A 16,209-nucleotide genomic window follows, 5' to 3' on the forward strand; every position below is an offset into this window, starting at 1 on the left:
ATGGCAACTAGAAGTTAGCCCTTCAAGGGCTTTCTGTGTACCATATGTTGCTTTAAAATGTAAACAAATTTAAAGTAATGTACATATAAACACAATAGCTAAAGATAGGGATTACCACAGCAATCATAAATTCTCAGCTTGGGCTAGTTATTGTTGAGTTTTGTGAATGGTTTTTAATGTATTGTGATGTGATGCTATACTATTGATGTTATGATGCCAGTGGTCAGATCTGACTCTGAATTGACTTTTAAAATATATATTTAGTCATTTCAACACTAAATCTCTACTTTCTTGATGAATAATTATAAATTTCTATAATAAAAGATGACTAAGAGGCAATTCACTATTTCCAAACAATTTACCTAAATATTGTATAGAAGGGCTAAGAGAAAACAGTGAATAATAATTAGCAAGCAGTAAATCAACTTAGTACAGTGAATTAAATGTCTAAAGTCTTCCTTGCATTCACCTGCCACAGTTCTGCTTATCAAGTAAAGTAACTTGCTTAGACCAAGACAAAAAAAACAGCATAGGTGGAAAAGGAGGGCCACTGTTTTTATTCCTCAAAGAGAATTTGGCCGTTTTTATTTTTTTTAAATGTGTTATAAGTTCTTATGTGATTCTTCTGTGATTGATGGATAAAGATAGCTTTTCTTGTCAGATTCTTTCAACTCAAAGGATTGAAAGCTCAAATTTTTGAAGATGGTTTGATTTTTGAAATGTTTTCATTAGCATTACTAGGAAGGCAGCTTGTTGGGTCTTTTTGTTTGTTGGGTTGTTTTTTTCTGGGTTTTTTTTTTTTTTTTTTTTTTTTTTAAACCATGATGAGCATGAGAATGGCATGCTAAGCTGTATAGACCTTTCAGTTGGTGCAGCAGCCTGTTTCCTGCCATGGCCAGAGTGGATCCCCTGGGAAGAAGGGAAGAAGAGGGCAAGCATGCAGATACTTCCTGCAGAATGTTCTCACGCTCTCAAAAATTTTCAGTGTAGTTCTTCCTATACTGGTAGTTAACCCCTGGAGGGTTAACACTTTGTTTTCCGTAGCTCTTGATGGATCCTACGTGGCCATGTTCATCAATCCTATAGGTGCTTTTGGTTTTGTAGGGGGTAGGATTCTTCTCACTTACAGGAATGTTGCTTTTCTGTAGATCCTAAATATGAGGCCAAGTGTCAAGATTTTGTTAGGTTGGCAGGGGTTTGTTTTTCCAGTTCTAGTTCTTCCAAGTGAACAGGTTGGGTGTTACATAAAGATACTGATGAGTCTAGAAAACTGAAAGATTATTTTAGTTTTTGAGCTTAGTTTATTTTCTTATGACTTTTCAAACTGTATATTACACAGTTAATATAGAGTATTAATTCTTTTATATCCAACTGTAAAACTATTTTGCTTTTTGAGAGTGTTGATGAAAGGCCATTCTGATTCTAGATCTTCATTAGCTTGTGTTTCTTTTAGTGACTAGCCATTACAGTGGGAGTATCTTTGGGGGGAGAGGGAAAAGAGAAAGATCCTTGAGAGCACAGTGAAACAAAATCAAGCTGTTTTACTTGAAATCAAAACATAATAAAACTACTGGTCCTTCAGTAAAAACGACATTTGAATATGTTACATCAATACTAATTAAATTATCAATAAATTATCAATACAAGGACCACAGAGATGGTGAAGGGCCTGGAGCATCTTCCCTATGAAGAAAGGCTAAGTGAACTGGGTCTGTTTAGCCTTGAGAAAAGAAGACTGAGAGGCGACCTGATCCTGGTCTATAAGTATCTAAGGTGTGGGGGGCAGAGTGGTGAGGCCAGACTGTTTTCAGCAATGTGTGGAGACAGGACAAGGGGAAACGGCCAGAAACTGGAGCATAGGAAGTTCCGCACAAATGTGCGCACGAACTTCTTTACAGTGAGGGTGACAGAGCACTGGAACAGGCTGCCCAGGGAGGTTGTGGAGTCTCCTTCTCTGGAGATACTCAAGACTCGCCTGGACGCCTACCTGTGCGACCTGGTGTAGGGAACCTGCTTTGGCAGGGGGGTTGGACTCGACGATCTCTAGAGGTCCCTTCAACACATACGATTCTGTGATTCTGTGAAAATATGAATAGTTATAATTTTTAATCCAATATTGGGAAGCTAAGAGTGCATTTTATAAACTCCTTGAACACACGAAGAAGTCTTTGATTAAAAACTAATCAAATATAATACAGGTTGGCCTAGGACATTGAGGGTATTTCAGTGGTTTTGATGGTTAGGATGAATGAGCATCTAAGGAAGACAAAGCAGTGCATTTGGGATAAGCAAGAAAAGTGGGTCCTGTTTAAAACCAACCCAGAAAATATGCTATATTAGAAGTGAATAGACACTTCTCTTCTGGTTAAATGATTGCTTTTTTTAAGCATTCTACCTGAGCAATAGATGTAGTCTTGTGTCTGATCCTGACCACCTTACATTGATGTATTGTTTTGAAAATACACTGTGTCATGTATCCAGCAGTATTCCAAAAAGCAGATTTTTTTGATAAAAATCACTGTTACAGAAAGTAGTTTCTCTTATTAAGCACCAGTGTTGTAAATCTGTTTTCTTCCAATAGGGAATTATTGACTGAAACGCATATGAAATCTAACACATGTAAAACAAGACAAAAAGAGCATTACCAGTGAGGTCTAGGAGCACCCCTTCCCTGTACTCATTCCAGACCCCACCATCTTCCAGGCTGGAAAACACTATTTTTTTCAGAAACAGAGTGGGAAGTGGCATTGTCTGTTTGGTTTTAGCAACACTGATGCTGTGTCAGTCATTTGCCCATGACTTCCAGGTTCTTTCTAACTAGTGTGCATTTACATGATGTCAGGACTTCATTTTGCTTGTGTTCTGTACCAATCTTCCTTTGTTACCTTACTATCTCCCCTTTTGCCTTTACATCCTTTCTTGACCTTTGCCTATTTCTTTTCTTACGTTTTCTGGGTTTAGAAAAGCTTTGAGATGCTACTGTGAAAAGAGTACATTTTCACTTTATCTGGGTGCTTGAACTAGTAAAAGCCTAGCTCTAGATCTCTTGGAAATTGACTCTTTAACTTTTAACAGTTGAAACTACAAGGCTAACTGCTTTTTTCTTTTTTGTTGTTTTGTTTTTGTTTTTTCTCTCTAGTTTACATATGTGAGTCACCATCCCTGGAGGTATTCGAGAAACATTTAGATGCGATACCAGGGGACATGGTTTAGTGGTGAAATATTGATGGTAGATGGACTAGATGATCTTGAAGGTCTTTTCCAATCTTGATGATTTTATATGAGAATTGGCTTTGGCTCTTTTTTGTAGAAGGTGTGCTACCTTTTCAGAGTACCTGAGAGGAGATAGATGGAGCATACTTCCAAATAATAAGTATTATTTGTTTATCCATTATTCCATCTGTATACCAGATGTACTTTAGAAGATCAGGGAGCATGGTATGTATGCCAGAGGTGGGTGGGTTTTGGTTTTTGTGATTTCTTTTTTTTTTTTTTTTTCCTTTCATGCTTAGGCCAAAGCACTGGGAAATAAGGCAAGTCTTTTAAAAAGAGGTAATTATAGGATACTTCGGAGAAAAGTTGTAGCTTGTGTTTATCTGCATATGGTTGAAAGAGCAGAGGTTATCAAAATACCCAAATCTACGAATGATGTAAGTCTCGGAAGACAGAATAAAATTAAGAGAGAAATTACTAAGAGAAAGTACAAAAGACTATCATTAGAAACCACATATGACCACATATTTACACTTGTTTGATAACATTTCAAAAGGTGATGAAGAATGATGGGTAAGGTGGTTTGAGCTTTCCTCCTCTATGATTGTGTCTGGCAGTGGTTCCTAATATTTTTATATATGTATTTATATATATATAAATATATATACACATACACATGCATAGCATGCATAACATACTTTTTCTTGTATGCTCCTATTGCCTACCAGAGAACAGCCATTCTGAACAGCTGCTGCAGCCTTTGAAAATGTCACTATTATTGTGCATGCTGTCAATGGGATTTATTGTTCGTTAGTCAACATTGATTACTGGAGGTAGCAGTGAAGTGAGCTATGTAACAATAGTTTAATTACTATGAGCTATCTTAGGTCAATGATTGGATGTTCTCCTAATAAATCTTTTATTAACAAAATGAAGTATGTTCATTTTCTTTTTGAGAACAACATTAGTCTGTCACTACCAAAGTTGACTGACTTGGAAAAAGTTGACGTTGCAACTGATTTTCTTAAAAATGCAGCCAAATAGCAAAACTCGATAGGATAGTACTTACATTATTGTGAGAATAAAATGTGTCAAGTATCCCTTGCATTTGCATGTCTGAACATTTGGTATAGAGGTGCATGCGCATTATTATTTTGTTAAAGGAGGCTTGTTTTTCACAGCATTATATTGCTGCTTCACTTTGCATCGTCTTGTAAAGACTAGCTCAATGTCTAGAGTGCAATCTGATGTAAACCGTTGGTATGTGTTTACTGAGTGTAAACTTAAGGCTAGAAGGCTCGTTCTGTTCCATTTGGATTTTGTGGGGGGAGGGGGGAGGGAGGTGTTTTGATTTGGGTTCAAAGTATAAAAGTACTAGAGCTTGATAGTTTAATGGATCCATTGTGTATTGTCCCCAACTGATGTTCTCAAATAACATCAGCATGCATATAAATGTAACTTGCAATAAGCCTTTTGTTATTCACCCTTTTTGTTTTTTTAAATCATAAATTTATCTTCTGATTTCAAATTAATAGTAAAGGCATTGTAAGGGGAATTACTGTCTCACAGGTAAATGTTATATATATTAAGTGATGCAAACAGGTCCATGTTTGTGATTGCTATTACCAGTTGATGGCAAGTCTCATCAGTTTTTTTTTGTTTTTTTTTTTTTTAATATTAATGATTTTCTTAGGAACAATAACATCTAAGTTACTGGAACCAAACATCTGAGCTAAGGATAATTTTTTAAGAAAAAGCTATGAAGAACAGACACAAGATTTTTTTTATTAGTGAGGTTAAATTGTGAGGAATTCTAAACTGACTGTAAAGGATTTAATGCTGTGGTTACATTTGCTTTTTCCACGTGTACATGGTTCAGGCTGTGGGACTGAGCCATTGTCTTAAAAAAAAATACTTTCCGTAATTAAAAAAAAAATCCTTATAGGAATTTTTAAAAACTAACTTTGTTTTCCTTAGCATTTCAAGGGAAAACAAATTCTGAAAATACCCTTTTGTCTTACAAAATGCCAAGTTGAGAAGTGTGAATAGATGTGGTCATATCATGGCATCATAGTCCTACAAAGAGCTTTAATTGTCATTATGGCAAATATATGCTGCAGATGTGTTAGTATCTCCACATAATTGCTCAGTGTGCATCCAGAACAATGGACCAGTGGTCCAATCTTGTCCTTTTACTACAAAAAAGAATTTCAATTAATGCTGGCCCAGTTACTTGAGATGGAATATGTGTATGATTGAACAGTGGGCTGATGGGTATTTGCCATCTTGGTCTCTGTTTTCATGTGTTAAATATTTAAAAGCACAGTAAGCATTCTGTGAATGCCCTAGATTTGTGCCTTTTCCATGTAGTGCTTTTAGTTGAATGAGTTGGGGGAATTAGAAAGTGAATTCTGACTTGAGCTCACTGGAATATGCATTTGATGTGGCCTAGATGATTTTGTACCTGTAGATCTGCTGTGATGTTAAGCTTCAGAAAATATATGTTGGTATGCAGTGATTCAATTGAGCAGATGCAAAAGGAAGCAGCTCATAAATGTGAGGGCTGTTCCAGAAGTTATGTTTCCTATTTTATTCTGTTGGCCCATGATATCAGAGGCAGATGGAGGTGGTACAGCAGTAGATGTTGAATCTTCCTTCAGTACCCTATTATATATTGTTCCTATGCAACAGGTGGCAGTAGTGGGGCAGTCTGATAAATGGTGTCCAATGTAGAAGTGCTCATGAAGCAGAGGTGCTGAATTGAATTTCTCCATGCAGAAAAAGTGGCACCCACTGACTGCCATTCACCTGACATTCATGAGCACTTGCTAGATGTTGGTGGAGAACCAAACAGTGGATGTGAGCATAGTGAGACAATGGGTGGTGCATTGCAGCAGTGGCAACTATGACATAAAAGACAAATCATATTCTGAATGGCCATGCAGGTAAGTGCAGCGCACAAGCTGTTGTTCATGCTGACAGAAATGCATAGCTAATAGTGGTGACTGTTGAAGAATAGCTGAGAAGTGGCTCTATCAGTTAGTGTTATTGTGCTCTTTGTATCTCCGGTAGTTTCCATGGAAATAAATGGGAGGCACTACTTCTGGAGTGACCTACTTAATATGTATTTCTGAAATCACTGCATACACAAAGCGTAAGCTGCAAGCTGAAGGACCAGGCTGGCCTATAAATATTTTTTAATGCTTTTTGTTGTTGTTATTGTTCTCGTTAAGCTAGAAAGCTTTCATTGAGTGTTTTGAAAGAGAAACTTTCAAAGAGAAAGCTTTAGGGTCAATTTGTATGTGTTTTCCTGGAGTGCAGGGATTGAAAGGTAGAAGATAAACATTTAAGGAGACCACGTGCTGTGCTGCAGTAAAGTAAAGGTTTGGCTCTTTGAGCAGCAAGTAACGTGCTTCCAGGTGGCTTTTAAAGCAAATACTCTGCATCTGTACAGCCCCAACAGACAACTGATTTTTAAATCAGAAATGTTTTCTTTTGTTTTTTTTGTCTGTGATATCCAGCAGTTACTGCTTCTTAAGCAAGTTATGAGATCTAAATATTCTAGGGAAAGGAACTGAGAGATGTGTCTGATGTAGGATGTAATTTGTGTGTTCTATGACACCCATGTGGCATATATTACTGGGTGAGTTTTAATGAGACAGCTGGGTCATGCCAACAGCTCCCTGCTCCTAAAGTGTCTGAGCTTCCTCTGCTTTTTTTTTTTTTTTCCCCACTTGTGTGGTTCTTTCCTTTGTGCCCATTCACACATACCTTAGTAACATTCAGCTGCTGGAAAGCCATTTTTACTCATTGAGCAACCAGTAAAGTAACTCCTTTTTGCCTTTTCTGCCAGTTCAGTCAGCTGACCTGGGTCAGCAACAGTTAGACACAGAAAGAAGGATGCAGGATGAAATGGCTGGAAGGGCTGCATCTGCCCACCTCTTTCATTATGGCTAAGCTCTAAGTTGGCTCAGGATTTTGTTATGGAAGTACTGGTCAACCTCAGCAATTACTATCCGAATTCCAAGTTACAGATCACTTGGGTGACAGTTGACAATTGGTAATGTCACTATTGGGGTTTGCTGACATCTCTTGAGGTTTGTTACGTCTTTGATTTTTTTTGTCTTTACAGCAGCACTTTTAATCTTCATTTACTTGTCTCCTTTCTTCATTGATACATCACTTTAAAGATTTCATGTGGGTTTTTGAGTCCTTTTTGTTTGTATCAGCTTTTGTTCTCAGATTCTGAAAAGTATATTGAAACTTTTCAACAGAAAATTATCCTGTTTGAAGTCAGTCTGACTTTATGAACCAGCATTATTTCCCTCCCCCACTCCAGGTTAGATATGCAGTGGTCTGGATCTGTGGAAGGAAAGCCGTGAACACACAGGCAAGAGGTTGTTTTTCAGCAGTAGTTCTCTATTGTAGGCTGTTATGGCAGTGACACCATCCCACATACTGAAGCAGATACTTGGCTTATTTTGCTTAAAATTGAGTGCAGGAAGATGATCAGTTACCTCTTTGTACCTAGGTTATATTCATAGACAAACTCCATACCTTTTAGCTTCCTCCATTGTTGATAATTCTGATATACTTTATATTAACAAGAGTTTGTAGTAGCAATATTTTGATTCCTTTCATTTGCTGCAAATGTTTTTACATTAACCTTAGTGTGAGTGTAGGATAAATATAGAACACGTTAGCTGTCTAGATACCCTGTAAAGTCAAACCAAAACCACAGTCATCACCTTCAAACAGTCTGTGATTCTTCTTAACACCTACCAGTTGCATTTATGTTTATTCTATATTTTAAGTTCACACGGGCCAGAATTTTTAGTTTTTCTCAGCATCGGTATTCTTTAATTTCTCAGTGAAGGTGAATATTGATTTTGCTGCCAACATTGCCCAGACCAAGTAAAGACATCAGGCAGAACTTCCTTTTCCAGGTTGTTGATTGTTCAGTTTGCAGGCTTCTGGATGAGATCTTTGATATCTTGTTATTTCTTCATTAAAACTTATTAAATTAGGACTTTTTGCAAGGAAGAGGAAACAGCTCTGGTCCGAAGAGAATTAATACTTCAGTCAACAGTGCTAGGAGTTTCAGCTTAGTATGTGACTGTTTGTTTTTGCTGGAACTGACTGTTTTCTAATCCCTTGCTATTTAAGATGCTGTTTTGTGGCATTATAGCATAAATGTCGCATCCCTTTGTATTTTATGACTATCTGGGAAAAATGAGGCCCAGCTTATTCATAACTCACATAACCCCTCTAAAACTTATCTTGTTGTTTTTTGTTTTGTTTTTTTTTTCAGTCTGTTTCTGCTTTTTAAGTGTGCTGGGTAGTTACTTGGCTTCACAGTGGTTAGTACGGTATTTCCTGAGAAAGCATATCCTTTGAGCTTATACAGAAATTCTGAAGATAGAAAGAGAGAGAAAGAGCAAGTAACAGTCAGTCTCTATTAGGGAATGGACTGATGTTTGTACGTATTTGTGTGTGCCTGTTTGTAGATAAGTGAGTTTATTTGTATTTGTGCCTGCATTTATCTGAATTAACCAAATATGTGTCTAAGTCGATCTAAAGAGTGTTTGGTAGCTGGAAACTGAGTTTAATATTGGTAGAATTTTATTCCTGCTTTGTGAGCATAGAAGAGAATGAATGTGTTTGCATGGAATTCATTTTCCAAAGACATGTCATGATTTTACATTTTTTTATTTCTGAAGCATTGGGGTACAAAAGTACCCTAGTTATGCTTTTTAGAAGTCTGTATAACTGTATTATTCTTTGTGGTATTATTTGCTTATGTGTTATGTTAGGTACCCATAAAATGATAATAAAATGGTATTTTTCAAACCATAAGGACTCATTCGCAAGCACAAATGTGAAAATCAGCATTGTTCAAATGCTGATGCTACTTGTTCAAACAAGTAGCTACTTGTTCTGGGAGGTAATATTGCCCACTCTTTTAGATACTGGAAGTATTTCACTCTTGGTATACTTAGTAATCTCTCTAAATCAAAGTGTTCCTGAAATTTTATCATAAGAAATTCAACAACTTCACCTTTAATAGCTCCATTTGAAACAGATTTATGGCAGAAACTTGTGGTCCAAACAGTCACGCAAAAGCATTAAAACAAACAAACAAAAAACCTGCAAGTGTGGTGAACTGAGAAATCTGTTTTGCATGATGTTTTGATTATTTTTTTTGTCTTCCCCTTAATGGAGATAATCCGAAATACATCCTTCAAGGAAAACCTCTCACGCAGATCTTCAACATAAAGACATAGTTAAAATAAACTGGTGTGTTTGAACAGATGTGCCTTTTTAACATAGAGCTTAAGGACTTCAAATTTATAGTTTAACTTTCCAGGGCAATTCCAAATAGTTTGTTATCATACGTCAGCAGAGCCACGAAAGTCACAGAGAACAAAACAGGATTTGGATGAGAATTGGAGACCGAGAGTCAGTCGACGTGAGAGCATCTGCCTTGTGTTATGAACTTGGATTTGATTAGAAATTGAAAATTCTATCGTTATGTTGGCATAATCTCTCCAGTTCCAAAAGGCCATTTAGTTTCCTGACAGTTGCTCTGTTTCCATTACCCATGTTTTGGGACGAGGCTCCTTGCTGCCCAGGGCTGCAGAGCTCACTGGTCCAACTGCTGTTTTCCATCATTGGGTTTTTCTTTGGGACTCTCCTTATTGAACTGCTCTGGAATCTTCCTGTCCCATTAATGCTTTAATATCTCAAGAAAATAAAGGGAGTGAGGTTGGTTTAGTAAAGTATAAACAAATTTTACAAGGTTGTTTGAATCTTAATGCCTGGAAAATGGTTTGTGTGAATGGTTTTACTGTTTTGAGTGGTTTTTCATGGCATTATCAACTGTAAGTGGGAAAATAAGCGGTCTGGAATGGAAAATACATTGAGTAAAGTGATAAAAGAAAATGAGATTGTGAATATTTCGTTTTGCCTAATGGATGAGATGATACTGGGCATAAAAGTCAGATATGTGATCACGGGAGATGTAAATACAAAAATTCCAATTCTGAATGGAAATGTCACTGGAAGAAAATCTTGTTTTGGAAAAAGTGGAATTAAATTGGTACTTCTCCATCTAACAGTGGATAAATAAATGCAAGCTTATTGGTCTGACTGCGCAATTTATCAAACAATGCTGCAAGTTTAACAGGGGCTTTCCTCAACCATGCTTGAATTTCTTTAAAAGCTGTAAGGTTTCATTTAAAAGTTCCTTTTTCTTTTCTATTTTTTTTCCCTCCTAAATAAGAGTTTCTCTGGGGATACTTAGCAAATGCTAGTTAAATTTTGAGTTTTAATGCAGTGTTCAGAGAGCTTTTTTCTAAGTAAACAGCATTTTATTAATTGTTTTCCATTTTTTTTCTTCTGCCTCTCATTTCAGAACGGTTTGATCACCACTGTCCCTGGGTAGGCAACTGTGTGGGGAAAAGAAACTACAGATTTTTTTATATGTTTATTTTATCTCTGTCCTTTCTGACAGTCTTTATATTTGCATTCGTTATCACCCACGTCATTCTTCGTAAGTATGCTGGTGAAATCAGATTACGTATGTAGCCATTTGCTTGAGTTTTTTACTTTTAATTTAATCTTTTGATCATTCAGGGCTTATTTATTTATTTATTTGCCTTTTCTCTAAAGCTTCACAACCCTCAGCAATTCCCATTCTGGTCTCCAGCAGACCCTGGTCATGGTAGTCATTGACTTAGCATTGATTTTTCCTTAACACGGTGTTAATTTTCTTGATTTTAATCATTTTGTAGGCAGTTTATTGGAAAAGCAACACACATGACTAAGTTAGCATCATTTTCCCAAACAGCTTTTGTTCTTAGATCTGAGCTATTTTACACTTCTTTTGTTGTTTACGTCTTTCTTGACCCTATTTTTAACATATTACTTTCATTTGCATAGACATTCTGCGAATGACTACTTTGTAATGTAGTGAATCAGATGAGATATAGGAACATGAATATTCATAAGTTAGATTTTTATTCGTATTCTAGATTGGGTTTAAAGATAGGATATTTTCAAGACTTTTGGGTGATGGGTGTTTTTTTGTTGTTGTTGTTGTTTTTTGTTCCCCTGAGCATATAACAAATTGAGTTAACTCCTATGTGATGATGACCCAATTTGCATTGATAAGTTATGAGTTATCTTTAAAGAATTTCTGTATATTGTGGGGGTTCTAGATCCATTCTCATTAGGAAACTTAAATGTTTTGCTAATTATATAGGATAGTGCTTTGAACAGTACTTTTTCAGTCATTTTGAAATGTGATTTTTTTAAAAATTTCTTTATATTCTTTACTGCAAAGGAAGCCTGATAGAAATAATAACTGTAGTTTATAATTCTTTTATAAAGCTAATTTGATAATAGTGATATTTAGAGAATGTTTTACTGGAAAATATGCCAGATTGTTTTCAATTTCCTGAGTTACTTACGCTGTGCTATGATGAAAGTTTGAAAAACAAACTCCTGCTCTTATTCCCGATTCATTAAAGAGTGGTAAAAGTATTGAGTGGCTGTCTGAGATATAGCATTAGAGCCAGGGGCACTGACTCTGGGGAGTCTGGATCAAGTTGTTCTCACTGCCAGACAGAGCATTTTAAATATCAGTTGAAAGAGCAGAGAAAAGACGTCCCTGTTGGTTTAAAAGGGAAAAGTTACTATTGGAAAGAAAACATTTTATTCTAATATTCAAATCCTCGAAATTTATTTGGGCATACGTGAGCATATACATGCACAGAAGACAGCAGCACGTTTTCTGCCATCTTAGTCTGTTAGAATTCAGTAGTTAAAAATGTGATTGATCTGACAATGTAAAGCTACTTTTGAAGCTAACCTATCTTTATTTCCCAAAGACAGCAAAGCTTTTTTGCAGATTTCAGTGTGCGAATTACAGTATTATGCTAGTATTTCAACATTTATGTCAAGTGGATTTATCCAGTAGATTTTAACTTCAGTGTCCATATCTAATTCTGTGTGAATTAGACAAAGATCAGAGAAATTATTTGTGCCTCCGTGTGGCTGAGAAACACTACAGCTTTGTGTAGGTGTTACAGATAACATACAGTAAAATTCTAAATGCTGACTTGTCTAAGTGAATCAGTTGTAAAACATTTTCTCACCGTGAAGTTTTATCTGCCTTGGATGAGATAGGAAAAACCTCCATAATTCTAAAGACTGATCCTCAAAGGCAATGGAAGTAGGTATGAACTGTGAGTAGGTACTTGATGTTTTACTATATTTAAGCTTCAAGCTCAGCTTTCAAATTTATTTAAGATTTTCTTTTCTTAGTCCAGAAAGAAGTTCTTCACAAATGCGGCCCCTGAACTCTTTGCCTACCATGTTTCTAGAAGCCCTCCTGTTCATCTTCCTAATAGCAATCAACTGTGTGCTGTTTAGCAGTTATAGTCCTTGAGCTGATGCACAACATTAAGCAGGAGGCTCGGTTGCTTAATCTGAATCTCTGCAGTTTGCACAGTGATTTGGTAACACACTGAGTGTGTTAACTCACATTCAGTTGGCTTGGATAAAGTCTTGAGACCTGGGGCTGCTTTTTTCTGCAGTGTTTCAAAGGTCATTCGTAGATATTTCCACATGTCCTGGCAAAATCCTGGATTCCAGAGAAAATCATGCTGGCTTTAGTCAAATCCTGTTCTTAGCCTTTTCCAAAGATGATCCTTGCAGGAATACTGTCCCATCAGCAAGACTTCATTTTACGTATCCTGTACTATTTTGAGTGCCTTCTGACAATAATCTTTTAAGAAGGAACTGAGACATTTATTAGCAACTTGGAGGCTTTTTTTTTTTTTTTAATAAGTAAATATGCATTTAATAGTTCATCCTGATAGGAATGGCAAAGTTCCTTCTCTAACCTTGTTGATTACATAGGAAACAATTTTATTCTAAAATCACTTTATACAAATTCATTTTTAATGTATCTTACAAGCTGCCATTTTTCTAATTTTTGGTGAACGTAAGTGATGATTAGAAATGAGATGCATCAAACTTCTTATTTTCTTATGGCCTTACTTTTGAGACCTCCCTTTGAAATGTTTCCCTTCCAGGATTAAGAATCTTTGCACAGAGTATTAAATATGATAAACTGACTTTGTCAGTCAGTTACTTGGAAGATATATCCTGCAGGATTCTCTTCCATCTCCCCAAGCTTTTCAGTACTAGTATCTATCTACAGATTTTTTCATCTGTTTGAGTTACTAGTATTTCAGCTGTATGTTGCAGTAAGTAACCTTTCCCTTCTGATACGCTGGAAACTGCTTGGAAGAGTGTGACCAGCAGTAGGGAATAGAGATCACATTTACCTGCTGCCATTGCCATTAAGGATCTTAAAAACAGTAAGAACATACCGGGATGTTCCAATAGTCTTGTGCCTTAAGGTTAAGGCTAAGGCTATGAGTCTGAAAAGGCTCAGAGACACAAGGTAAGTAGCTCTCTCTTTTTAGTGGTGAACAGCAAAATTAGCCACACAGATCTCGAGAGACAGTTGTGTGTGTATAAATATCCACACACTGACATTTCTCATTTGTTGTAAAGACATCTTAATCAGGATTTTTCTGTTTTCAGACCTTCAGATGGATTTAGCTGAAAGGAAAATTTCAATCGGATGCATTTAAATAATTTAAATTGCACAGTAAAATGCAAAAAGAATGTGTCTTATGTGACACTGTTTCTACAGACTAATTCATTTTTGTGTATTTAGTTTCATATTTATCAGCCAATTGTCAAATTGCCCCATTTGGTGAATATCTAATGATTATAGAGCTGAAGTGGATGCCTCTCCATCTGTAGTTTATTTGTGTGTTCAGTTCCGGAGTTCCTTCTGGCTGGTATATATTCTCTTGTTTTCCCAGAGGCAATTAGCATCTATTAGAAAAACCTTCTAATGCAGGTGCAGTAAGAAGAGGATTATAGTCTGGACAAATTTGTCTCCAGAATAAAGTGAGAATTGGGATTTATGATGTAAATTTTTCAAATCAAGAAGTTGCTTTTGAAAACCATATTTCAAAAGAAAGAAGTAGGTTACAATTTTTTTTTTTAACGTACTAGGTCTGAAAAGAACAGTGAGAAATCTTGTTCAAGGGAAAGTTTGCATGCATCAATTTGGTATTACTGAGAAAATATCCTGCAGATGTTATCCTGATAATATAACCTGAGGTCTTTTTCTGATGTTGCTGCTAGGTAACATAATCTCAGATTCATATTAGTAAGCTTTATCCTATGATTATTTCATTGCTCTTCAAATACTGTGTGCACCATGGTGAAAACAGCCTTTAGTCCACTTTCTTACTGAATTGGTAATTTCGGTTCTGTTCCTACAGGTTCTCAACAAGCAGGGTTCCTCAATGCCCTGAAGGACAGTCCTGCAAGATATCCTTTCACTGAAAAAGGTTTTAGATCCTACTACACAGTAACATCTGAGATGTGTATCTGTGTTCTTGTTTTTGTTGGTTATGCATACTTGGGATTTTATCCGCTAATCATTTCATCACTTCCTGCACAACAGGATTTCTCACCATATACTGGAGGTAGGAAAGGGACTAGCCTATTTGGGTTTGTTTTTTGATTCATCGTCTTTTGTAAGCAGTACTCCTAACAAAGGTCTGTAGTTTTCATGTGTGACAGAAATTCACTCAATTTATTTGTAATGTAATTCATGATTACACCTTGCGTTGTTCCCATGCTATGGTTTCATTTAAAATACTGAACAATCTTCTGCTCTCACAGTAGAAATAATCTGAAATGGCCAATTCGTGTCAGGACAGAAAAAACAGATTGTGCAACCTCTGAAGTCATAATCCGTCCCTGAAGAGTTCAGTTCCTAGAAATATTCTTACATCAACTTGCTCTTTTTTTAGATAAGTATTTTCAAGTGTCAACTTCAGTTAAGATATATAAAAATATACATATGAATACATGGGGGTCTGCTATTCTGTAAATGTTCCAAGATCTTTTTACCACTTCAGGTAAGCCTTCTGTATTTTTCTACTCAGTGAGAATGGAAAACGCTTTCTGATCCTACCTCAAAGCAGCTAATGTAATGGTAAAGTGGGAAGCTGGCAAAACTCCTCTAATTTCTTTCTTATATTTCTGTATAGACTCTTAAATTTCTCACTTGTTACGTAAACATTTTGATTGATTCATGTCAGAATAAGCAGTTTGTACCTCTGACAAAGCTAGTGTGAAAATAATTATTTCCCATATTTGTGTCAAGGAATCCTCTTCTGGCCCTTGTGCATCATACAGTTTGCTCTTTTTTGACAGTAGATTAAAAAGCAAAAACTCCTTCCTGTGTGCTCAGTTATTCATAACTATATATAAAGGCAGACTACTCTTTCCTGGTAGTTTTTCCAAGTGCCAAATTATCCATACTCTGCAGTTGTCTGTACTGTATGTTAATCACATAGAACCACTGAGCTGCCAACTCTTGTTTAAGCAAAACCACTGTTCGGATTTTCTTTTATACAAATAATTTTACAAATCACAAACAAACTATTCTGAATAGCACAACAGTAGTTTCCAAACAAAATACTCCTTACAAAAGATTATTTCAATTTATTTTTTTTCAAACTGAGAACAGTTTTCAATTGTCCTTAAATTAGAATGTAATTGACTACACATTTGAGAATCCCTGTACAGGAACAATGGGCTTCTCATTCATAATTTGCAGTAAGACTAATGCCAATTTGAATGGTTCTGTCAAAGAAACAGCCTGGTTTGATAGTGACATGTTGGACAATTTGAAAGCTTGGTTACAGTTCACAATAAAGAATGTCTGGTTGGGTGCTGTGTTGTGTAGGCCAGTCTCTTCAGGCACAGACAACATTGCTTTGTCATTGCTATGTCTATACTGCTAACAAATCTATGTGAGATTCCTGATTATGCTAATATGTTATAATTTACTGAAAGATTTTTTGTATGTTTCGTATTTAACTTATAAATCCA

At 36.1% G+C, this 16,209-nt stretch overlaps 1 protein-coding gene across 4 annotated transcripts in view; it reads left to right on the top strand.

Moving 5' to 3' along the window:
• ZDHHC14 (zDHHC palmitoyltransferase 14) overlaps positions 1 to 16,209 on the top strand; it is a 112,968-nt gene that overhangs the window by 75,932 nt on the left and 20,827 nt on the right. For all 4 annotated transcript variants that reach the window (XM_085217112.1, XM_085217111.1, XM_085217113.1 and 1 more), the window contains 2 exons: positions 10,628 to 10,765; positions 14,586 to 14,634. In XM_085217112.1, the coding sequence (XP_085073238.1) occupies positions 10,628 to 10,765; positions 14,586 to 14,634 (187 nt within the window). The remainder of the gene's footprint in view (positions 1 to 10,627; positions 10,766 to 14,585; positions 14,635 to 16,209) is intronic.

This window comes from Meleagris gallopavo, chromosome 2 (genome assembly GCF_905368555.1).
Source record: "Meleagris gallopavo chromosome 2, MGAL_WU_HG_1.1, whole genome shotgun sequence".
Classification (NCBI taxonomy): Eukaryota; Metazoa; Chordata; class Aves; order Galliformes; family Phasianidae; genus Meleagris; species Meleagris gallopavo.